Source organism: Athene noctua, chromosome 1 (assembly GCF_965140245.1).
Source record: "Athene noctua chromosome 1, bAthNoc1.hap1.1, whole genome shotgun sequence".
NCBI classification, from domain to species: Eukaryota; Metazoa; Chordata; class Aves; order Strigiformes; family Strigidae; genus Athene; species Athene noctua.
In genome coordinates, this window is record NC_134037.1 from 76,874,385 (window position 1) to 76,899,564 (window position 25,180).

At 44.8% G+C, this 25,180-nt stretch overlaps 1 protein-coding gene across 1 annotated transcript in view; it reads left to right on the top strand.

Moving 5' to 3' along the window:
- Nucleotides 1-268: 268 nt before the first annotated feature.
- Nucleotides 269-25,180, top strand: part of SLC22A3 (solute carrier family 22 member 3) — a 39,427-nt gene continuing 14,515 nt past the window's right edge. The window contains exons 1-5 of the mRNA XM_074896635.1: nt 269-949; nt 13,568-13,671; nt 15,644-15,798; nt 18,691-18,856; nt 19,896-20,013. Coding sequence (XP_074752736.1) covers nt 536-949; nt 13,568-13,671; nt 15,644-15,798; nt 18,691-18,856; nt 19,896-20,013 — 957 coding nt within the window. The 5' untranslated portion in view covers nt 269-535. The remainder of the gene's footprint in view (nt 950-13,567; nt 13,672-15,643; nt 15,799-18,690; nt 18,857-19,895; nt 20,014-25,180) is intronic.

Here is a 25,180-nt window from a genome sequence, read left to right on the forward strand (position 1 = left end):
GAGGCTACATCACTCACTGCTGCTTTTTGCAACAGTTTCTGCACTCTTTCCCATTTAACTCTGTTTTATCCTCGCACCTATTAATTTACTGCAGCCGTGGTGGGAGCTGGCATTTGTGGCTCACCGGTCGCAAAGGAGTTAACTGGGTTTATTACATAATCTGTTTAACATTCGAAATGAATAGGAAATGCACGCCCCTCCTCTCCTACAATATGTTTGTGCACTTTAAATCGCACTCCTCCCCGGCTGTGTGTAAGCCCCACACCACTCGACATGCCCTGAGTCTCTGCGTGTGTGCTTGGGCGCGCACTTGGATGCCTGCCTGCAGCTTTGCCCCGTTCCCGCTCTGTTCATGCGACCGGCGGCATTGCACACCCGAAGGTATCTGTGTGTGTGTGTGCATGCACATGAGAAAAGAGGAGTGAGGGGAGGCGAGACGGTCACGTTTATAGGAAGTGCCAGAAGTCAATGCAAAGTGTGAAAGCAAACTCTGACATCTCTTGGACGGCTGCCAGTGGACAGACCACCTCGCATAATGCCATCTTTTGATGAGGTCTTGAAGGAAGCTGGGGAATTTGGAAGATTTCAGAAGAGAGTCTTTTTCCTCCTTTGCCAGACAGGCGTAACTTTTTCTTTCCTGTTTGCTAGCGTGGTTTTCCTTGGGCAGGCACCGGGCAACTACTGGTGCAGGATCCCTGGGGCAGCTGAATTAAGTGAACGATGTGCATGGACACTGGAAGAGGAACAAAACTTCACGGTACTGCCCCTACTCTTGGGGAATGGGTCCTCCAGCGGGGAGTGCGAGAGGCTGGACATCGCATGGGACACCGCTGTCAGCTGTGCCAGTCCACTCGCCCACTATGGCAATCACAGTGCAGGCAACCTGCCGCTCACCACATGCCACGATAACTGGGTGTATGAAAAGCCCCATTCATCCATAATCAGTGAGGTAAGGAAAATCCCCATCCTCTAATCTGTGGCTTCTGTCCTGGTGTAGGATTGCAGCAGTAAAATGGGAGTGCTGCTGCAAGTGTCTTTGCTTTGGTGGCTGGTTTTCCTTTCCGGATTTTTGTTCCGAGTCACAAGAAAATCAGGACAATGAGTATGATCAAGTGTCAGCATCAAGCTTTTAGGGAAAAGTGAGCTGATCTGAAGGGTGGATCTCCAAAACCAAGCATCCCATGCAAAGCCAGACACCCCACACAGAGATTGCTCTGTCGCTAGAGGGATATCAGATTAAAATAGTTAAGTCCTTGCAGCTGAGGCTTCTGGTGCTCAGTTTTGGGCCAGCAAATTTGGTGGTGTAAACTCCAAGCATAGCTGACTGATACCACTTGCTGATCTAGATCACTGTATATTATACATTCTCTGTATTTCCAGTACTGTACATTTAAGTCTGCAGGTAATAAAAAAACCTTGTGGCAGACTGCCGTTTTGAGATCTGACAGGAATCAGCAGAAATTAATGTGTTTATTAAAGAAAAAAAAAATCACACATTTTTGCCCAAAACAATCATTCAGCTTTTCCTGAAAGGTCAGCATCAGAGGACTGCAGACTATTACTGCTAGTGGTAAGTGCTGGCAAATGTAGTGGCTTTTTAATGAGGCTGTGAAAGGCCATTTAAGATGCTTTCCTAGGAGATCCTCTGTGTAATTTGTAATCATGCCGTGGATGTGCTATAGTCTGGCTCCAGCACACAGTCTGCACACCAGAAGTGTATCTTTTAAGGTGATCCTGACAGTAACTGTCACCAATGCAGTGATGAAAAATATGAAGTGTGCTTAGAGGGGTTGGCTAGGACATCATCAAGGTGTACCTCAAAATGTGTCAGCACAACTGTGGGCTTTGGCTGCTGCCTGTCTCATGAGCCTCCTGCTGTGGCTTTTAGCTGGGTGCTTGCACTGGACGTGTGCCCTCTGAAACAGGGCACAGCGGGCAAAGTCTCAAGCAAACACTGAACTGAAAAGTGGTACCTATCCTGACCTTTCAATTCACCATCGTTCCACCATCCAGCTTGGACCGCTGGATCTGCTCTCAGGCTTCAGACTCTTCAGAGCAGCAGCTTTGGTGCCCTGAGCACCGTATCTGACCTGTGCAGATTTAGCCAGGATCTATGCTCAGGAGGAGATAAATCAGAGCACCTGGCTGGCCCTAGAGCAGAGGTTCAGTACTGGCTTTTGTGTGTGATTGTCAAAATCAATGCTGTTTGGAGGGCTGCAAGTGCTGTGCAGGGAGCTGGTGTCAAACTCTGGTCCCTGGGAATGGTGTGTCTCTGCCCCAGCTGGCAGTGACATCCAGGGCTGGGTGGGCAGGAGGATGAATGCTGGGTGGGTGGGCAGGAGAATGAGCCACAGTCTCACTTTGGAGCAAACTACAGGAGGTGACTGTGGTGGGAAGGTTATGCTTCTGCCGCTGAGGAACCTCTGCTTAGGGACTGCAAGGGGTTAGGTCATGGTGTTTTATCCTTGGGCAGTCTGTGCTAGCCATTCCCCTCAAAGATTAAGAATAAAAATACAGAGATTAATTTTCTTTTGTTATTCCTTTTTTTTTTTTTTTTTTTCCCTTCAGCCTTGCTGTAGGTGAAAGAATGTAAGTTGTGTCCATAAGACTGTTCTCAGAGTCGGTTTAGGGCAGCAGTTTGTGTATCTAGCAAAGCCACTGTGATTTTCCAGCAGCACTGAGCCAATGGGTACAGCTACGAGAAAATGAAACCAGTGGTTTTGTTGCAGCAATAAATGGGAGTGAAAGGTTCAATGTTCTCTGGCAAACACCTCACCCATCTGCACCTTCTCCCTCTTTTCTCCTGTCAAGACCCTCCCGGCAAGGAAGGGAGAAGGGATGAAGGGATGCTTGGGGAAGTGATCCCCACTTGTGTTCCCAAAGGCACACACTAGGAAAACCAGGGAGTAACAGTCTGCAGATAGCGACAGGTTGGGATAGTCTGGCTGCTGTACCGGGGTGGCAGGTCTCATCATCAGAGTCACTGCAGCTCCTAGACTGACTGTTGTTGACTGGGTGCACCTTGGCTGGAGGGTGCTGAGCTATGATCTGTGGCACTTGCGTCTTGTTCCCAGTTTTGCAAAATTTGCTGGATAAATCACATCCCATGAGGCTTGGTTTCTTCATCTATAAAGGAAGCTTGTGTCATGCATGTCATGGCTCAATTACTTTGAGATCAGCTATTAAAAGGAGCCTGATGTCTTAATGCGTTATACGTCCAGAAAAAAAAATTTAAATTCCAGATTTAATTTAGACTTCTTTCACTCAGCTGAGGCTCTAACAAATCATGACTCAATTTGAGCAGATTTATGCTCTGTTTGATCAGCTCACCAAAGACATCTTTTCTCATGTGTCTACTTGTAAGTGTTTCATGTTGTCCACGTGTACAGCAATGTTTCTGTTTCTTTCAATTACCTTAAGATTTCTGGCACTTTATGTCTGACTGAATCAACATTGGAAGTGACCAGGAAGGCAAAGTTTAAAGGATGAATTACATGACAGTCTGAAGGATGCAGATTCAGGGAGAAAGAGAGTAGGGGAAACAAAAGTCAGGTTACTGAAGGAGTTCTGCCAGACCTATGGCAAGTGCAGATCTGGTGTGGATTTGCAGAGTGGCAGGGGAGTCAGGGGGCAAGTGCAGGCATGTAAAGCCTTTTCTGGGAAAAGATGTCATATCATAGAGCAGGTCCAGCAACCAAATCACAGGCTACTGCAATCAGTTCTAAGCACCCTAAAAGAACTAAATCATATATCTGGAAAGAGGATAACTTATGGGGAGTTGTGAAATGAAAGGTATCACAGTACCTGATTTCATTACTCTCATTGTGCATGGCTGGAGCATGTTGCTCGCTGGCTGCTCTCTCATCTTAGATAGCTATCTTCCTCAAAGATGTTCACAGTAGCATCAGCAGAAGGAAGCAGAGGAAAAAGAGGGAATGTGGACTGATAAAAAGCACCCATTGCTTTGTAAGCAGTATCTGGGGTGCATGCTGCATCACCTGCTGCTGCAGGACTCCTGAGTCTCAGTGCTGGGGTATAGTGGGTGCTGAGAGAATGTACCAGGGCTTTCCTCCTTCAGCATTTGAGGAGAAGAGCAAAATCTTTTAAGAAATCATCACAGGAGCAACACATGGCAAAGCCATTTAACTTGGTCTAGTGACAGGCAACAGAGCACTGCTAAAGATTCCCTTTCAAAATCTTCTTTTGATGTATAAAGGACTCTGAGAGAAGGTCTCTGCTTCTGCAGTGACATGCCTAAAGGTCCCTGTGCTCCATTGCTTTAGGTCAGGCTTTTCTGTGAGGGCAGTCCAGACCAGAGGAGGAGCTGTTCACTGGTGTTGCACACACGGTCAAGCGCTGTGGTGCCTGCGTTAGTGTTGAGCAAGCCAGAGCTGGGATGATGTAAAGGTTTCAAGATATCAGCAAAGTCCTCTGCTATGCGTAAAACTTGGCAGGGACCCCTCCGACGCAATGGTGTCGCAGGTGGTGGATCTGCACAGAGGACCTTGGCCCCGTGCATCTGCTCCTGTTTAGTTGAGTCGGACTTGCACAGCTCCCTATGAAACTGGAAGACACAGCTGCGTGCGTCAGCAGCGTGATGGGAACCCAGTGGCTTCTCAGATTTTGCTTGGAGAGGGAGACTGAGGGGGTAATTATCAAGCTAAATCCATTCCTGGCTCGTGCCAGCTGATACCATCTGAAATTATGCTGGTTGTAGCAGGTGGCTGGTGCTGCTTGGGAGGGGAGGCTGGTGACAGCAGCACCTCTCAGAGGGGGAGGAGGGCAGGAAAGGACAGCTGCTCTGCGCAGCAGCGGGAGAAGGGGGCAGAGCAGGGGTGGTGGGGGCTGCAGAGGACTGGGGGGCCACAGCCTGATGCTCTGACCCGGGGGTCTGGAAGGGAGCCCATGTCACCCCCTGCACTCTGTGATGAAGTACGAAGTGTGTTGACTGCCATCTCCTGCTGGGTGAGCCTTGTGAGGGGGACACACGAAAGTTAATAAACTTAATTTCCCCAAGAAACTGTGCTGAAGACTGAGTCACTGACCTTAGATGCTGCTGGGGTTTGGCACTGTGTACTTAAGTCCCAGTGGAGAAAGTGTAGCACTCTGAGAAGGGCGGCTGGTGATAGCAAAGCGATAGCCATTTTATTCGGACATTTTTGGCGGTGATGACGCCTACAGGCATGTGCATGAATTACAATCGCATCTGTATGTTGAATGGCCTGTGGTGGTGGATGAAAGGGAAGTCACAGAGTCATAGAATCATCTAGGTTGGAAAGGACCTTGAAGATCATCCAGTCCAACCATTAACCTAACACTGACAGTTCCCAACTACACCAGATCTCTCAGCGCTGAGTCAACCCGACTCTTAAACCCCTCCAGGGATGGGGACTCCACCACCTCCCTGGGCAGCCCATTCCAACGCCTAAAAACCCCTTCTGAAAAGAAACGCTTCCCAATATCTAGTCCAAACCTTTCCTGGCACAACTTGAGGCTTACTACTTGTTTAAAGAGGCTCATCCCCATCTCTCTCGACATGGTTATCAGCAGCTACAGCACAGCTGGCATATTTTAGGCTTATCAGCAGCCTTTGTTGGCAGGAGTTCAGCAGAAAGGACCAATTCCAATATGTCCTGTCTGCAGCAAGTCTTCACGCTATAGATGATGTCATTTCAAGACCTGGCAACAATTTTATTGCCAAAGTGCAAGGTCTGGGGTGGACAAGTGATCATCTGAACATATCTTATTGCACCTGCTGGGAATAAATCTTCTTACTCCTCTGCTTGCCAGCTGTCTCAGAAAATAACAGTCAGCCAACATTTGCACAGAAATCTGTAAGCAAAGCAATAATGTTTGTCTCAAAGTTTTTACAGTCCCTCAGAGCAGGAGACAACATGGCAGTCAAGCTCAGAGTAGAGAAAGCACAGCTGGTCCTTTTGCTGTCCTCCTCCAAGGCAATAAACCGCAATTCACCCTCAAAGTGTTGATCTAGCGTAACTATTGTCATCAGCATGGCAGTACCCTGTCTTATTTCCATGGTCATGGTGGGATTAATATTAAGTGGTGGAGTGAAAGGGGAAAAAGGGCAGATGAAGCAGCAATTGCTGAATTTCTTATGAAGGTCTAACTAAGCTTTCCCCATCTGAGAGGGGCTGGAGCAGTTCCTTGGATGGGTTACACCTGTGGAGCTATGTTTTTGTCACTGCCATTGAGCCAGCTGGTACTGGCTGAGGGTTCAGGCCTTGGTTTTTCTTATTCTTTTTAGGACAGTTGCTGGTTTTCCCCCTTTAGGAGACAGCAAGTTTCTTCATTCCCTCTTGCTTTGGCCATGGATAGACATAAGAAAAAAGGACAGAACAGGTCTTCTGTCCTAGGAAGCTCAATGAGTCTAGGTGATCTGAGTGGCAGGGACATGAAGGTAACAGCTGGGCCTTGGGCCATGCACAGGAGAGAAACTTCCAAAGCTTTCAAAGCTGCTCCTCAGGCGTTGAACCTCATTGCTCTGGGAGCAGGATAAAGGCTGACTCCATTTGTCCTGTTAGGTGCTCAGCTTGAAATAAGATACGAAGAACAGTGTCCTTTCTTGGTCCCTTAGCACTCTGATGGACGCTTTGACAGAAGAAGAAAAGGTAATTTCTCCCCCTCCACTGCATGCACTTGCAGGGTGTCTTGTTGCAGTAAGAATGTGTGAAAGATGGCAGTTTGACAGCCCAGAGGACAAGAGAAATGGAGAAGAGCTGCCCAGCAACAAATAAGGAACATGCAGCCACAGTGTTTGTCTCCCCAGGTTTCCTTAAACAATGATTATTGCATTGAACCGTTTGTCACTGGGAGTGGAAGGATAAACCAGTCTTCGTTTGGCCACTTATGTGAGTAACACTTAATATGGGCTCTCAATAAGCTGTTGTAATTGGGCTGAGGAATCACTGTATTGACCAAAGAATTTAATCCATAATTTTGAAATTGAATTGTAAGAGGCAGTAAAGTGCTTTCAAACTCCTACTCAAAGTTGCTATATTTTGAGGAGCTTTAATGACATGCTGTCATTTAAAACAGTGCATTTCTGCAGGGATAGGTGTGCTGAAGTGTTTTGGGACTTGCTCAATGCGTAAGGGCCTCTCAAGTACCAGGAATTACAAGTCTGTGGTTAGTCTGCATGTGAAACTAAAATGGAAAATGTTTGCCTTCTGTCAAAGCTATGAAGAAATGAGAAGTTGCCACAGTCCTCACGTCTCCCAGTCATTAGTTGTGTACGAGCATTTCTTCTATTCCCATCTCAGCCAGTTCCCATTCCTTTCTACAGAGATTATTCCACTAATGAACCACAGGAAACCAGTGCAAAACCTCTTCCGTCTCCAAGAGAGGTCTCACTGAGGTGGTTTGCTGCTGCTTTAGAGAACAGCAAAGTGCACCAACACAGTTCCTTCCAGCCACATCACTGCTACTGTAAATCTGCGCTGGGATTTCACATTGATGTTCAAACCTCTAAGGGCGTAGGAAAATGTTCATCACAGGGATGTATTTCCAAGCAGGAGTGTATGGCTGCCTGTACAGCAAGGCTGTCAGGGTGAAAGGGACTGATTTTCCCTACTCTGTTAAGGACACTAAAGAAGGGGATGTCCTGATGGAGCTGGTTCCTGCTGTTTGTCTCTCTGTTGGCAACACCTCCTTCTGCTCAGGATGGCAGCCCATTGCCAAGGCTAAGAGGAATGGGCAATGCAACTTTTTCTAGTCAGCTCCCTAAATGGAAGGAGACTGTGTTCCAGCACACAGTGCTTTTTGTCATAGAGTCGATAGAAATCATGCAGGCGAGCATGGTGCTGAATGCAGAGACGAGTTGCAGGGTTGTGCTGGGTACATGAACTTGTACAGTGAGGGGCTTAGCTGGGAGCATGCCAGTGCTGAGGAAGAGGATGTGTCCTTAGCTGGAGCTGGCCAGATGAGCTAGTTCACCAGCTTGATGATTGCAGCAAGGAGCCAGCTAGTTAGGTTTTGACAGCGGCTGGGTGTAGCCAGCACATACAGGTCAACAAATAGGCCAACAACAAATAAGATCAGGGGCTAAAAAACCTAAGGTTTTCCTTTCCTTTTTCATATCCTTCTCCCTACAATGCAGTAAATGTTTTAGCAGTTAAATTTCAAGTCTATGGAGGAAAGGGGACTGAACACAGGATGGGGTGACATTACCTTTCTGCTGTTGTCCTGGGTAAGCTTATTCAAGTGAAAGCAGAAAAGTTTACTTCATGGCATGACATGTACTGTGAGGACACCGTTTGTGGACAGAGACACCTGCAAATGCACAGGGAGGGCAGGGTGGTAAGCTCTCCTCACTCTGACATCTCCCATAGGTTTCTCTGGAATATGTCCCAAATCTTGCAGCAGCAGGGGTGTGCTGTTGCAGCTATAGAGGTGACACTTCTGAAGGGAAACTGCAGATGGGTCCCAGCTTGCTGAGGGTTGTATGATGCTCAGCAACGAGCCACTGGTCTCACATCTCTTCTGCTGCTTATCTTCAACTGGTGTGAGCTATAGCTCTTCTTCCCTGCAGCTGTCAAAGTGAAATGTTCAGGAAGAAAACAAAGAAAACCAAAGTCAGGCAGCTGTGGTCTAGATAGATAGCCCTAGATTCTCAATGTTACCAATTTTGGAAACCAAGTGGGATCACAGGAGGGTAGTCTGTGACATTTAAAGACCATATGCTGAGATTTTTTTTTGTATGTTATGAGAAGAACATGTACTTTCAGGGAATGGTATCTCCTATTACTGGCAGTGGGAGATGGAATAGCTCTTCTGCTACTCGATGCCATTGGATATTAGCATGGAAGTGCTCCTGTTCAGCGAGCTCCTCACAACATGGACCGCATCTGCCTGGGCACAGGAGCAGCCTGTGTGGTAGGAGTGTTAACACCAGCCCGTGCATAGATGAGCATACGACCGTTGAGAAACAGAGAGGAGGCACCACTCCAGTTCCTTTTGTGGAGGCTGCTAACAAGGGCTGTGGGAGATGCTTTGTGGGAGTGTCATATAGGACTACTGGCAAACTGGAGACAGACTGAAATCCTGGGTAAATAGATGCAGATGCTTTTCCTTGAAGTGATGCAGATGGGGATAACTATCAGGCACAACAAAACCAGGTCACAGCTGAAGTGGTGAAGTGGATCTGACAGGCGGCTTGGATCAAAAAAAGATCTCTGCAGGGTGTGCGATTCTCTTTTAAAGGTTACATTCCCCTCTAAAGGTTATGTTTGCAAACCAAAAGCAAGACATTAGCTGGGTGAAGACTTAAATGCTAGGTGATATGTCAAGCAAACAGAAAAGGTCTGAGAATGCTTATCTGTACTAGAAGTTATTTAAATACACAGAAAATAACAAAGCACAGGATTAATTTACAGTTAGCATATTAGTCACTAATATGTTCACTATTATTGTCACTAATTAGTCACTAATATTGTCACTAATCTCTTCAGAAAGAGCTCATAGTTTCTCAGAAGTTTTATGCATTTTCCTATTTCCCAGAATATTTAAAATATTTTACTATGTTGTTAGCCAAGACCTAGTTTCAGCTGCCGCCTAAATCATGTGAAATTGCTGTTCAGATGAAAGAGTCCTCTCCAGTAAAGATATTTTTCCCTTCGTCTTTCTGGCATGTGTTTGTTCTCCTGCCTTCTTTCATGACAGCTTATTCACTGCCTGTTTATAGTAAAGAGGGATAAAATTATTTTAAAAATAAATACACCCTTTGAAAAAGGACCAAAAGTATAAACCCATAAGGCCAGTGCCTTCAGCAGGCACTGGGGCTGGTCCCTCTTGGCAGCTCTGTTCCAGCTGTCTGTTTGCCTGGGCATGGCTCCAGTGCTGACCGGCACAGTCACCTACCACCACCCTGGGAGCTACCTTTGTAGCTCTGCAGTTTTCCCTCTGCTCCCCGAAGGGCAGGTGTCCTTCCTGGGAGCACTGAGGGTCCTGAGCTGGCACTGTCCCATGGCAGGGCAGGAAGCTTGTCTCTCCTCCCCGGGCTCTGCTGATGACGGCGCTCCTTTTGCTGTTGCCTGAACTGCTGGGATTACCTCCTGGGTCTTGGGAAACCTGATGCATTGGTTTGGGGAGCGCTGTAATCCCAATGCAGTTTGTAGATATTAGAAATCTGAGGTTTAATCTCTGAAATCAACAACTGAAATTAGGGGCAAGTGTATTTTAAGTGATTTACAATGTTTTTATTTACAGATTTTATGTCCGTGTAAACATCATCTCATTTTGACATTGCTTTAACAGTCTTGTTGTTACATGTTCTTTTAAATTTTGTTCTCACACTACTTTATTGCTTCTGATGAAGTAATAATACTCTTACTCCCTTCCTCATTCTCTCCTAGGCTGTTTTGTCTTATGAGGGGAAGTCTTCTCTCATAACCATCTTCTTCAGGAGCAATTGCAAGTGTCAGAGGATGTTTTGCTCTCTGACGCAAGGAATTCTGTGAAGGGCTCTGAAACTTGGTCCTGTATGAAGCCCTCACTGCTGATCTATCAGTTGGTCTGATATTTCCCTCCAAGATTTGGTCTTTCAAGAAGCCAAGCTGCTTGTGAGGTGCCGAGCTATCTTAACTTTCTCTGGGAGACAACTCGCTCTGCAGACCATGGGCTCAGATCTCTCAGTTATTCCTGGGGTCTGCTAGGAGAGAGGTATGAGGGATCCCCTGTGCCTCACTGGGGAATGGCACTCCCAGTGTCTCTCTACAAGTGTCTGCTGGAAGCAGAAAATAATGGTGCGAAAGTTCATGTTAAACAGTGTTCAAAGCTGGAGCACAGATGCAGGTTGAAGCTGACCTCGTCACACTCCATCACTGTAAATGGCTGGGAAAAGCCAGTGCAGCACAGCCAGCTCTGAAGCCACCAGCAGGAAATGGCATGAAATAACAGAGCATTTTGTAAAGCAGCCAGTGACATCGGGCTCTGAGCTCTCACTAGAGCTGTCATCTGCAAAGCAGAGCATGGGGTCTCTCCTCCTGGCACTGGTCTGACCAAAAACCCACAGGGAAGAGTGCGGCTATGTGATGAGACAGGCAAGGAGAGTGAAAGACCTGTGCTGTGCTTTGAGGTCCTGGGAGACCTGTTGCTGTGTGATGCGAAAGCTCAACTGAGCAGTGACATTCAGCTCCTGAATGTCTCACCTGCACCTGAAATTCAGACCAAGCTGGCCAGAGGAGACATGCCAGTGACCTGCTGACCAAGGCAATGTATATACCTCTCTGTTCATATAACGGTCCAGCAGCTGTCCCCATGGTGCATACATGGCAGTGACAACATGTCCAGCATGGGCCCTGACTGGGGCACCTGCACCAGATGTGTTCTGTGAGGTATCTAGCTGAGTACAGCTCTAAGTCAGAGACGTCTTCTTGGGTTCATGTGACAGCACTCTTCCTGCTTGCCCTCTCTGCCTGTCTCTTTGCGTGATTATTTCCTTTTCTGTTACACTTCAGCAGCACGCTTTCAAAGCTGATACTTTCTTGTAGCTGGGTTTCAGCCTTCCATAAGCTCTGTTGCCCTGTATAGCTGGCTGCAGGTGCTCCTCTGAGAGCCCCAATCTCTGACATCAGCACAGTCAATTGCATTGCCTTATAAAGTCTTTCAATGATCATTCTCATTAAAAACTCTGTTTTCTGAACTTGCATCTTTTGATACTATTTGCCAAGGTTTTCATAGTCTCAAGAAGCAAGAGGTTAAGCAGCTTTTGAAGTCTGAAAGTCCTGCTCCATGTTCAGGCTATTTTAGGAAAGTATTGCAATAGCCCTTAAGTATGACAGCTGAGAGCAGGTTTTAGTCCTCTCAGAGGAAGCTGAGGTTTCTGCAGCTCTTGCGAGATTTACAGAAGTAGAAGCCGGATGCTGATGGCCTGGCTTGACTGAAAGGTGGCCAGTCAGGCTCCACAGAGTGATGGGGTTGACATCAAAAACATGGCTTTGTATAACGTCATTGGGGGTTGGATATCTATCAGGTTGGGGACGTATGAGGCTACTAGCCAAGTTTTTCTTCACAGTTGTGAGAGCTGGGAGCTGCAGATCTCAGTCACAAAATTCTCAGACCTACGGCTTCCAGAAACAAAAAGCCACAAACAAACTGAAATCCTGGACTTTCAGTAAAATCATTATAACTAACAATAATGATTCTTCTGTAGTTACCGTCAGTGGCAGGGCTAATAGTATATTTGGAACCAAAACTGAGGATTTTTTTAAAAAGTGAAGAATAGCCCATAGAAATGAGTGTGAATGGCACCTGTCTGGAGTTCAGAATATTAAAAGAAATGGTTTCTTATTTAGGTACATAATTAACCATTTAAGAGTATTACTTTAGATTTTTGGGTCCAGATTCAGGCTCAGTGAATTCCAAGTCTGGGGCCTCTCTGTATCTCCTGTGTAGGCACCTCTGAAATCCCAGGCCTGGGCAAGACTCATGGGGCATTACAGCATGCAAATGGGCCAAGATGGAGGTCAGGCTCGTGGTACTAAATTTCAGAGTCTGGAGAATTGTGAGTGTCAGAAGAGGCTGTTAATCTTCTTTCCAACCCACCCTGTGGCCACACCGTCCAATCACAGTGTTTGAACACTGGTATTATGGTACATGTGCTGGTGAGCACAAATGTGACACACTGTGTGCTTCAGCAACCAGTACCTTGTTAACAATGAAAAGATTCCTTGCAGCTCATGCCCGAAAGCAAAACAGTCTCTCTAGGGTAAACAGTGGCAGCTGTGTTTGTCTGTGGCTTCCCTTGCTCCTGAAGCCGAATTGTTCCTAAGGTTACCACAGGTTTGGATCGAAACCTCCCAACTCCAATAGGGTATGCAGAACTTGATTGGTATTTCTTTATTCTCAAAGAACCTCTAAAGTAATTTCCAGTGACATGCTGTCACATAGTTTCATTTTAGTTTTCATTCCTAGTCTCTTTGTCTTCCTTCCTCTCACCCGCTCCCTGTCCCCATCCCTGTTAATGATTTCTTCAGATATGCACCAATGTAACGTCATGTTGGGGACTTGCGGCTACTGCAGTATAAGGAATGGAAAAGTCTGGGAAAGCTACACCAAGAAAATACATATTGAATGTGTTTGAAATTGATCTGAGATCTGTTTTCCGTTTCCTCAGAGACATGTTTTCACTTTTATCTAGAAGGCACTAAGAAAAATAATCAAACCATTTCTATGAGCTGATGTTTTCATTGGCTATAGCTGTGCACCCTTATTCTGCACTAAACAAAGTCATGGCTTTGCCTTGGCAACACATTTAACAGCATTTGTTTGGTTTGCAAAAGAGCAATTTGCTTTCCATATCTGGACAACTAATGTATGAAAGACAGCATCCTTTTGGCAAAGAGTATCTCTCCTTCAATGTTCACAATAGCTTGAAGAGTGCTTGCTATGGCTGTGCTTCCCTGGCCCCAGTGGTGCTTCCTGTTGAACAAGCATATTTGAACTTCCTCTTCCTCTTCCCACCTGACCCGAAGCAGTCTCTATAATGTTTTGCCCTGAGGATGATGAATGACCCACCTGGAGCATTTATGCCTCTCCCTTGTTCCTGCAGTATAACCTTGTGTGTGGCAACGCCTGGATGTTGGATCTCTCACAGGCTATCCTCAATCTGGGGTTTCTGGCTGGTGCGTTCACCCTCGGCTATGCTGCAGACAGGTACTGTATAAGCACTGCTGTACTTTGATTTGTTCGGAGGTGAAAACACCTCTAGTGTCACCTGCAGTAAGCATGCGTCAGCACTCTGGGGGTTTAATTCACTTTGGATAAGCATCCCCAGCCTGGGTTAACAAAACCCAGCCAATGTAATCTTCACTTTCTTTTGGGCTGGAAACTTCACATGATCATACTTAATGATCCTGTTTGGACTTTAAAATGTCATGAAAAGAGCTTTTCTTGCTGTTTCCGATGTTTTCTGTGCACATCTGGACTCAGGAAGGGCAGAAGGACACAGAAATGAAAAGGAAGCATTCAGAGAAGTTTTCTGGACTGGTGTTTACTGGAGGATGTTTAATAGACACCAGTGATGAAGAAAACAGCTACTTGAGGAAAGAAGGAAGGGGACTCAGTATGGTAACTCTCTCCATTCACAGGCTGGACTCATATGTTTACTACTGAGGTCATAGGTCCCTCCAGCCAGTCCTCAACTCTGTTAGAGCTGAATGAATACCAAGGAAAATATGTGGGTGATATTCAGGCTTAGGCAGCTGACGTGCCCCGTAGCAGGGAGTTCCCATTAGCTCTACCTTGCTCTTAGAGCAAAGGAGGGAGCTGGTTTGTGATTTGTGTTGATAATAAACAGTAGTCAACCTATGCATTGGCTGAGAGAACCACTGATGTTTTCGATGGCAGAACATATTTCTTCAGTTCATAAAATTCTTTCTGCCTGTTTTGTTTTGGTTTGGTATCTGTAATAATAGTAGTAGCAACTTAAAGTACAATTTCTTTGTAGGCAAGGATACTTACAGAATTATCTGTAATGTCATCTCAGGTAACAAATGTGGAACTAGAAAACAAAAGTACTTTCAAGGATAACCTCATCTTTCCAAGGAATATAGTAATAAGGGAAGAAGTAAAGTGAAAAGGATGCCATGGCACGGACTAGCTTAAGATATCGCTGCTCAGTGTCTGCCTGGGCAGTTGTGATACTAGCACCTTAAGACTGTGTAAGAGTAAAGATATTACAGCTAATTATTAAAATAAAATAATATGTCTAGGGGTACTAGTGTGTTAAGCATAATGCAACTACCATACAACTATGAATGCTGTACATTGATAGCACTGGGAGAATGTGCTGCAGCCAGATCATTTGATTCTTGTCTCCTTGACAGCACTCAAAACAATGGACCTGGCTGAAAATACTCTGATTGTTGTCCCATATAAATTCTTCTCATGAAAACTTTTGAACAAAATAGAACAAACAAATATTCTCTCAAATACTTTTTGATAAGATAAACAGCTACATCAGTTTTCACAGTTTCTTCTTAAAATAACAATAACAATGGAGAAGAAATCAAAATGGAAATTCTAGCTGTGTTCCAAGGACACAGCTGCCATAAAACTACAGGGAGGTTTTGTTGGGTTTTTTTTGTTATGGCTTATCTTGGGCATACCTATTAATAATGATGGGTTTTGCTGGAAAATGAGACTCATGAATACATTAGGCAAACTTCTAAAACAAGTGGTCTAAACCTAAACAAAACACTGGAAAATCACATAAAGTAATTAAAGAAGAAATCACTTGCTTTCACAGAGCTGCTTGTAATTACTATTAGGAGACTAATTTGTGAAAACAGAAATCCCCAACAAAAGTTGCCTTTATTTCAGCTGAATCAAAAATGTGAACTGTAACGTATGTGCTATAATTTAGATACAAACTGTTTTCTAAAATAAAAGGGGACCTGGTGAGGACATCACCAGTTTTAAAATTAGTGCCACAAAGGCAGTGATAACTACCACAGGGAAAAGGGTCCCATATCCTAAGGGTCAACAGTACAGAGTTTCAGGCAGACTCCATTTGGAGCAACGCCGGTCCCAAAAAGGCACTTTCAGATCTAGCATTAAAATGACTGCAAAAAAAATTTTCTTTGTGTCTTTCCATGATTTTCAATTTCTTTTCCCTTTTCAACAGATATGGCAGAATCCTCATCTACCTGCTCTCCTGTCTCGGGGTTGGGATATGTGGTATCATAGTGGCATTCGCACCAAACTTTACTGTATTTTTGATCTTCCGTTTTCTCCAAGGCATGTTTGGCAAGGGAACCTGGATGACATGCTATGTGATTGGTGAGAGCTGTTATCTTATTTCTTTCCTGGTTAGGAAAAGTGAGGGATTTTTGGAGGACAAGAACTCTGGCTACACCTGCTTTTGATAATACTTTTTCTTGGGAACAAAGCACTGGCCCTGGAGTCAGCAGACAGTTAATAACACAAGTCCATCCCTAGTTATTGCATTGTCCTCCAAGACAAGGTACCTGCATGCAGATTATAACTTGGCATCATCCATGGTCTGGGCTCATGTCTGAATTGAATGGTTGAAGAAGCAATCACTAGCCTTTGTCCAGACAATACGAGGGACCTTTCTAGCAGCCAAACAGTATAGTGTTTCCTTACCTGGTGATGTCTGCTAATTTACTGGTACAGAGGTGGCCTCTGAGAATGGCAGCAAGTGCAAACTCTTTCTGATATTCAGTACTGATATAGGATGGAAATGCACAGCAATGTACAGGCCTAACCTGATAGGATTCCAGGGAGAAGAGTGAAGAAGAAATAATGCACGAGAGTAGACTAACAAGAGTGACATGTCCTTCAGAACTGTCCAAGCGCTCCTTTTCTACTCACCTCTGTGGTATTTGAATATGCTTGTGAGCAGCTGGCCATAGGCAATTCAGCAGCAATGCAACACTTTCTGTTGATGTTATTTGAGGACTTTTATGGCTGTGATTCACATAAATAATTAAGAGGTGGAAGAGTAGAATGTGCATTTATAAAGGTTTTCTTATTACATAAAAGATCACCAAGACGATCAAAATCTACAGAGCAATCCCCAAATAAACCAGATACACAAACAGGGACATGGTTAATTTTGGCAGAGTCTGAATGTCTTCCGCACATGCCCAGAGGAATTAACTGCTTTTCCTCATTGGGAGGACAGACACTTGGATGGTTGCTCTTCATTCTTTAGCTGGGAGTCTTTGCTTAGTGCCAGGGTGCATATTAGGATTATTATTTCCTGAAAAGGGAAAATGAAGGGAAGCTTTTTTATAAATAGCATCAAAACAGCAGGGATTTGATAGATTCTTTGATAGATTATAGTCATGGCCCAGCAATGAAGCTCCTCACATAGCAAGCTTACTTTTAATGAGAAAAGGGTATTGTGGCATCTTGAATGACTGCCATGTTCAGAAAGGGAAACTCCTCTCTAGAGCATGAAATAGCAAGACATTGAGGAAAGCATCCTACTAGATTTTATACTTTAAAAGAATATCAGCCATTCAGCAATCTACTGTGATAATCCAAAACACAGTGGTAACATCATTATATAGTGCAAAAATTTGTACCATCACTATAGTCTATGAGGCCTGTGACATTTTTTAAAAAAATTCTTAGTGGAATTTATACAATTTGTACAAGTGCGAGCAGAATTGCAACCAGATGTGAACAGTTACGGTGAGACCTGGGAACACTGTGGTGATGTATGCGCAAACATAGCTTTCTAACCCTCTCAGCAGCTGAAACCTAGAAGCACCTCAGTTTTCTGGGCAAAGTTACAATGCTGAGCAACTCGGGTACAAGATCCAGTGAAAGGGCCAGAAGTTGCTTTTCCCCTCACTTGCAAGCACATGGCCTAATTTTAAACAGACCTTTTCCTAAAACTTTGGCAGGTGCTCTAACCAGCAAAATGGTTTTTGACAGGCCGTGGCTTCCTTAAAATGGCCAAGTTTTAACAGAAAGGAATGTTTTGCATTGGGCAGATCAGACTGCCTGGCTTTAGAGAAAGGTTTAGAGATATAGCATCCTGAAAGACTGCATATCACTGCAGCCCTAAGCAAGGTGCTTAATTATTGGAGAGAGTGCTTCCTTTACTAGTCTTCTACTCTTATGTCCCACGATCACCCAGAATATTTACCAACCTAACATCTTTTAAGAGGCATGTACAGATCATTGGTTTGGTTGCACTAAGAGGATGGTTGCCATTAATACATTTTCCAAGCTACAGATCCATGCTTCAGATCCACAACAGGCTGCCCCAGGAACATCTCTTTTACATATAACCCAGCTCTACCCGGAGCAGTGCTAAGCAGCTACCTTTAGGCAACAGAGTTGCCCCTGAGCCATGCAGAGATGATAAACAGTCAATAAATCCAGTAATGGTGTCATACCTCACTGCATTGCCAGATGAAATGAATCACTGTTACTTGTAAAATTGTGTCTCCTTTAGTAAAAGAAAAGAAAAAAAAGTGTTTTCTGTGTATTATAAACCAAGGTGAAGTCCTCTGCTTTTACTCTGAAGGCTAGGTAGTAGTGACAGTTTTGAAACAAACAAGAGACATTTCTTCATGCATTGCTCATCTCAACTGTGGATCTCATGGCATAGGATATTGCCTGAAATATGGGCTTACATGTGTTTCAGAAGCAGTTAGACACATTCGCAAAATAAGAATTCCTCCAAAGGATTAAAAAACCCACCAAAGGCTATGTTTGTTCTAGTAAATAAAACAAACTGTGGACCATACCTGAGCCCTCAGAGCAACCAGCATGGCATGGCTAAACTCTCTTCCCCACATATGCCTTGTCCATATTGCCACCTGGGAGCAGTCCCCGCCTGGAGGATCTACTAGTCTGTAGCATGGACCAAAACTGTTCCAGGGAGAGTGCTAGCAATTCACCACAAAACATGTTCATGTTGCAGTCTCAAACTGCTGGTTTGGCCTTATTTATTTCATTAGTAAACATGCAGTCAGATACCCCTCTAGTTGAAGAATGGTGGGTGAATTGATGAGGGAGTGTCACCCATGCTTGCCGAGACTGTCCAGCAGTGACATGCTTACACTGCCGAAGGCAAGAGAGGTTTGTAACCTAACACAGTACTATCCTTCTTTATGTTCTACCACTAATATTTTTCTTCCCAGTTAGGTTTGTTTCTGTGTTGTTTATTTTGGCTTTCTCTCTGATCAGTGACAGAGATGGTTGGTTCTGACCAGCGGATTGTTGGGATTGTGATTCAGATATTCTTCACCCTGGGAATTATGATCCTCCCTGGAATTGCGTATTTGGTTCCCACTTGGCAGGGGCTCCAGCTGGCCATTTCACTGCCCAACTTCCTCTTCCTGCTCTACTACTGGTAACATTGCAGTCATTGCTCTTGTCATTATTGCTATTGATATTCGGAGCACTTTAAGAGTCCTGATGTAGTCCTAAGTCTTCAGTGTGCAAGATGTTGTAGGTTAGGAAGAAGATATTTGCATATTGTTGATTTTGGTATTTTTAATTAGTGAATCGCAGACATACATTTCTTCCTTTTTCTGCCCAGGTTTTGCCTCTTGCATCAGCCACAGCTGGCCCTTCACAAAACCCCGCTTTTCTCCTGCTTAGCCTAGGGCTGCTTATCTGGTTAACTTGACCAAAATCTGCTATTGCCATCAGACATGGGACCCCACCTTTACCTCTAATTATGTACTCAGCTTAAGCTGAGCTTGCCTTACAGGTCGCATGAGTTGGGCACTACAGGTGATGAGAAAGCAGAGCACCATGCCATGGTGAACATCTGTCCTAGTGGAGTGCAGCCAGCCTGTCGGCTGGATCCAAAGAAACTAATCCACATACCCTCTTCCTGTACATTGCTTTCTTAAGCACTGCCTGCTGTGAACTTTTAAACTGTGAATCATCTTAACCCTAGGCTAGCAGAAGCTGAAACAGCAATCAGTAGTATAGCTTTGTGTTCAGTTTATAAAATTTGTGTACATTTGTGCGCGTGTGTCTGTCATATAATGATACAGCTAGAAGTTTCTTGATCTGCCTGTACTTGGTACTACATGTATTTACTGTTGACTTTCATTGTTCTTTGCTGTTCTACAGGCACCTTGTTTGCTTGGTGGTTATCATACTTTTGACAACCATTGTGCAAATACAACTTATTTAGATTATTTATTACTTTTTAGCTTGCAGAGCACTGATATAGTCTACTTTCTTCTTTCTTGCCCACAAGGATCAGATATTTTACAGGAGACTGACTGGAAAAGCAGTCCACAAAAGAGTTTCTATATCCCTAAGACTGAAGAATCAGTGCGGTGTTTGTTAGCACAGGCAAAGGGCAAATGAGTTTGGGTTATTTATGATGTTAAAGGGCAAACCCCCTATTTATGACTTCTATATTCTTACAGGGTGGTTCCTGAATCTCCTCGTTGGCTCCTGACACGTAAGAAGGGAGAGAAGGCGTTAAAAATCATGCACAACATTGCAAAACACAATGGAAAATATCTCTCACCACATTACTCAGAGGTACTGTCATCTGTTTGAGATAGAGGTTTTTTTCTATATTTTCTTAATCTTTTGAAGGTTGAGTTGTGTTAAAATGCATTGTCTTTATGTGATGGGCAACACTCTTGAAGTGTCACACCAGAACTAGATTGTCAGTCCTGTACCTACTTTGCTCATCGCAAGAGGGTAAAAGGGAACTGGCTGGAAAGACATGGGCTGTAAAAAGAAGTCTGCAAAACAATGAATCATGTCTTTCATTTGCAACACTCCTACTTTAAAAACTTGTGAGAAATACCAGAAACTAGCCTGAGGACCAATAGTATTCCACAGCAGCTGCCATTTTAGCTGACAGAGTGAGTGGACAGCAGGATCCACTTTCCTGGCTCCTTTGCTAGAACTTCCTTTTACAGCTCAAAAAGAAGATGATGTAGAAAAATTGGAATTTAAGTATAAATTAGCTTCCATTACAACAGGGGGAAAATACACTCCAAAATTCAAAATAGAGGAAGCACTGTCTGAGATCAGTATTTACAAAACAGGACAATATATGTTAGAATTACAGTTCTTTGAAAAGTGGCCTTGATGGAACTGAAAGGACTGGTGCATTTCAAAAAACACTGTTGTGTTGTTGCAGCATTTGCCTTGTTCTGCTTTGTGTAGCAATGCCTGGATCAGACCATGTTTACCATGGCATTGGCCTTATGGTTCCTTATGGTGATGACAACAGAGGTGTACAGGGTTCCTGCTCTGTAACAAACCACATCTGGAGCCTAAATGCTAGCAACTGTAATATTAGAAATCATTATCTGAACTAAGGAAAACAGCCACAAATTGTTAGCACACAGCAGCCTAGAGGCAGCCTACTGACCACACTACATGTATTTCAGAAAGGAATTGTGATTTCCTTACTGAAATGACCTACATAAAATGTCCATCTATCAGTACACAGTAGTATACTTTACTCCTACATACATGCATATGCATATGCATTCATTTTTATACATACACAAAATTATCATGTGTGACTTTTAATTAAATTTGCATGGAGACCAAAGGCAAAGGCTTTGGGATGGCAGTGTTTGGAGGAGACTGATGTGTCCCATCTTGTGTGTTTTGTAACAGACAGCTGGCAACCCTGGTTCCCACAGCTTGGTATCTTACCTAGGTCTTTCTCATTGCTCTTCTTAAGCAAGGGAGAACCTGATGATTTAGCTCAGCTTATCCAAAAAAGTGGGGTTGCTTCATCAAAATCCTAGAGTATAATTCTGGATGAAGCCCAAGAAGTTGTCACTCTTCTGAAACACCAGATAGGCTTTCCCAAACCCATAGGATTTTATTTACCTGATGAGAAACAGGCTCCATAAATCATCCAGCCAGCCTAAGCAACAATGCTTATTCAGGACCATTACTGCTATAAATATAGACCTTGCATGAAGTGGCAACAGAAGGAGTATAGAAGTATAGGAGTTTTGATTTATACCAATATTCCATGATCTTTCTATTTCATTAAGTATACGTTAATGACAGTTCTGGCAAAGTAAATTTCACACAGGTTCCACAGAGAAGCTGGGCCCTAACCTATACTATGCCTCTTAGGATATATGACTCTGGATTAATGATTTTGTAAAGTCAAAACTAGACCTATCAGCAGAGATGAGTATGCTGAAGCATGCTTTTCCACAGCCAGCTGCTTTATTCATAAGCAACTTGTTCAAGTTCCATAACATCACTATAATGGCATTTCTCTGAATGTTGTGTTGATCAGGGAAGCACACAAAGGTTAATTATGCGGAGGGAGGTTTGTCAGGGAAAAAGTTATATATAAATTCCTTGTCCAAGAAATGGGATGTACCGGATGAGACTGTTGTACATTAGTGAAGCAACATCACAGGAGTTTTCATGAGCAGTAACAAGCTAGGCCAGCAATTAGTGAACCATTTTTCTGATGTAAGCCAAGGCATCTCTGTGATACCAGCCAAGGTCAGGAGATCACCCTCAGCTGTCCCACGATGCAGAATGAGCTTTGCTAGTCATCTTCTAGTAGCATATTATGCAACTGGAGCACTGCAGACTGAAACTGGTGGGAGAAAAACAAACTGGAAAGACTAATTTAGGAGAGAGAAAAGGGTAAATCCATTTATGACAGTGACCAGCTGGAGTGCATGGACCTCTGCCTAGGCATGCACGGGGAGCTGACCAAGAGATTATGGGTCAGGATTTAAGAGAGGGCAGACACAAGTGACATTATTGTGGGGTCTGTTGCTGCCACCCAACCAGCAAGACCAGGCAGATGATGTCCTCCATAGACAAATAAGAGCAGCCTCATGTTCAGAAGCCCCAGTCCTCATGAGGACACTTTAACTACCCCAATATCTGTTGGAGGGACAACACAGCAGGGCATAAGCAATTCAGGAGGTTCCTGGAACATGTTGATGATAACTTCCTTTCCAAGTGATAGAGGAGCCAACAGCGAGAGGTGCTCTGCTGAACCTTGTTCTCACCAGCAAGGAGGGGCTGGTGGTGAATGTGAAGCTCAATGGCAGCCTTGGCTGCAGTGACCATGAAATGGTGGAGTTCAAGATCCTTAAGGCAGTGAGGAGGGTGCACAGCAAGCTTGCTACCCTGGACTTCAGGAGAGCAGACTTTGGCCTCCTGAAGGATCTGCTTAGCAGAGTAACGTGGGATAAAGCTCTGGAGGAAAAAAGGACCCAAGAAAGCTGGTTATTATTCAAGAATCACCTCCTCCATGCTCAGGAACAATGCATCCCAACAAAGAGGAAGACATGCAAAAACACCAGGATGAACAAGGAGATCTTGGACAAACACAAACACAAAAAGGAAGCCTACAGAGGGTAGAAGCAAGGACAGGTAGCCTGGTAGGAATACAAAGAAACTGTCTGAGCAGTCAGGGATCAGGTTAGGAAGGCCAAATCTCTAACAGAATGAAATCTGGCCAGGGAGTTCAAGGGCAACAAGAAAAGCTTCTATAGGTATGTTGGTGATAAAAGGAAGACTAGGAAAAATGTGAGCCCTCTCCAGAAAGAGATAGGAGACCTGGTTACCCAGAATATGGAGAAGGCTGAGGTACTCAACAACTTTTTTGCCTCAGTCTTCACTGTCAAGGGTTCCAGAAGTCACAGAAGGCAAAGGCAGTGACTGGGAGAGTGAAGAACCACCCACTGTAGAAGATGAGGTTTAAGACCATCTAATTAACCTGAAGGTGCAGAAGTCCATGGGACCTGATGAGATGCATCCATGGGTCCTGGGAGAATGAGCAGATGAAGTTGCTAAGCACTATCCATCATAATTGAGAAGTTGTGGGAGTCCAGTGAAGTTCCCACTGACTGGAAAAGGGGAAACGTAATCCCCATTTTTGAAAAGGAAGACCTGGGGAACTACAGCCCAGTCAGATTCACCTCCGTGCCTGGCAAAATCATGGAAAAGATCCTCCTGGAAACTGTGCTAAAGCACATAGAGAATTAGGAGGTGATTGGTAACAGCCAGCATGGCTTCACCAAGGGCAAATCATGCCTGAATGAATCTGGTGGCCTTTTATGACAGGGTTACAGTGCTGGTGGACAAGGGAAGAGCAACTGACATCATTGACCTGGACTTCTGCAAAGCTTTTGACCCTGTCCCACACAACGTGCTTGTCTCTAAATTGCAGAGACATGGATTTGATGGATGGACTACTGGGTGGATAAGCAATTGGCTAGATGGTTGCACTCAAAGAGCTGCAGCCAAAAGCTCAATGTCCAAGTGGAGATCAGTGACGAGTGGTGTTCCTCGGGGGTTGGTGTTGGGGCTGGTGCTGTTTAACATCTTTGTTGGTGACATGAACAGTGGGACTGAGTGCACCCTCAGCAAGTTTGCCAATGACACCAAGCCGTGTGGCGTGGTCAATACGCCAGAGGGAAGGGATGTGCCATCCAGAGGGACCTGGACAGGCTTGAGAGCTGGGTCCCTGCAAACCTCATGAAGTTCAGCAAGGCCAAATGCAAGTTCCTGCACATGTGTCAAGGCAATCCCAAGCACAAATACAGGCTGGGTGGAAATTTATTGAGAGCAGCCCTGCAGAGAAGGAGTTGGGGGTGTTGGTTGATGAGAAGCTCACCATGACCTGACGATGTGCGTTCACAGCCCATAAAACCAATCGTATCCTGGGCTGCTTCAGAAGTTTGACCAGTAGGTTGAGGGAGGTGATTCTCCCCCTCTGTTTGAATCCTGTGAGACCACACCTAGAGCACTGTGTTCGGCTCTGGTGCCCCCAACATAAGGAGCATGTGGACCTGTTGGATCAAGTCCAGAGGAGGCCTTGAATATGATTAGAGGTCTGGAGCACCTCTCCTATGAAGACAGGTTAGAGAGTTGGGGTTGTTCAGCCTGGAGAAGAGAAGGCTTTGGAGAGACCTTATAGCGGCCTTCCAGTACTTAAAGGGGGCTACAGGAAAGCTGGAGAGGGATTTTTTACAACGGTATGTAGTGATAGGACAAGGGGTAACAGTTTTAAACTGAAAGAGGGTGGATTTAGATTAGATGTAAGGAAGAAATTCTTCACTCTCAGGGTGGTGAGGCACTGGAACAGGTTCCCCAGAGAAGCTGTGGCTGCCCCCTCCCTGGAAGTGTTCAGGCCAGGCTGGACAGGGCTTTGAGCAACCTGGTCTAGTGGAAGGTGTCCCTGCCCATGGCAGGGGGACTGGAATGTGGTAATCTTTAAGGTCCCATTATGGGGAGGTCCCACTGGACTGGATAGTGGCAAATGTGACACCCATCTACAAGAAAGGCAGAAAGGATGATCCAGGAAACTATAGACCTGTCAGTCTGACCTCGGTGCCAGGGAAGGTCATGGAGCAGGTCATCTCAACTGCCATTAAAAGTCATATAATGGACAACCAGGTGATCAGGTCCAGTCAGCACGGGTTTATGAAAGGCAGGTCCTGCCTGCTGAACCTGATCTCCTTCTGTGACAGGGAGACCTGCTTATTGGATGAGAGCAAGGCTGTGGATGTTGTCTACTTTGACTTTAGTAAGGCCTTTGACACCATTTCCCACAGCATTCTCCTGGCAAAACTGGCTGCTCGAGGCTTGGATGGGCACACGCTTTGCTGGGTAAAAAGCTGGCTGAATGGCCGGGCCCAAAGAGTTGTGGTGAATGGAGTTAAATCCAGTTAGTGGCCGGTCACAAGTG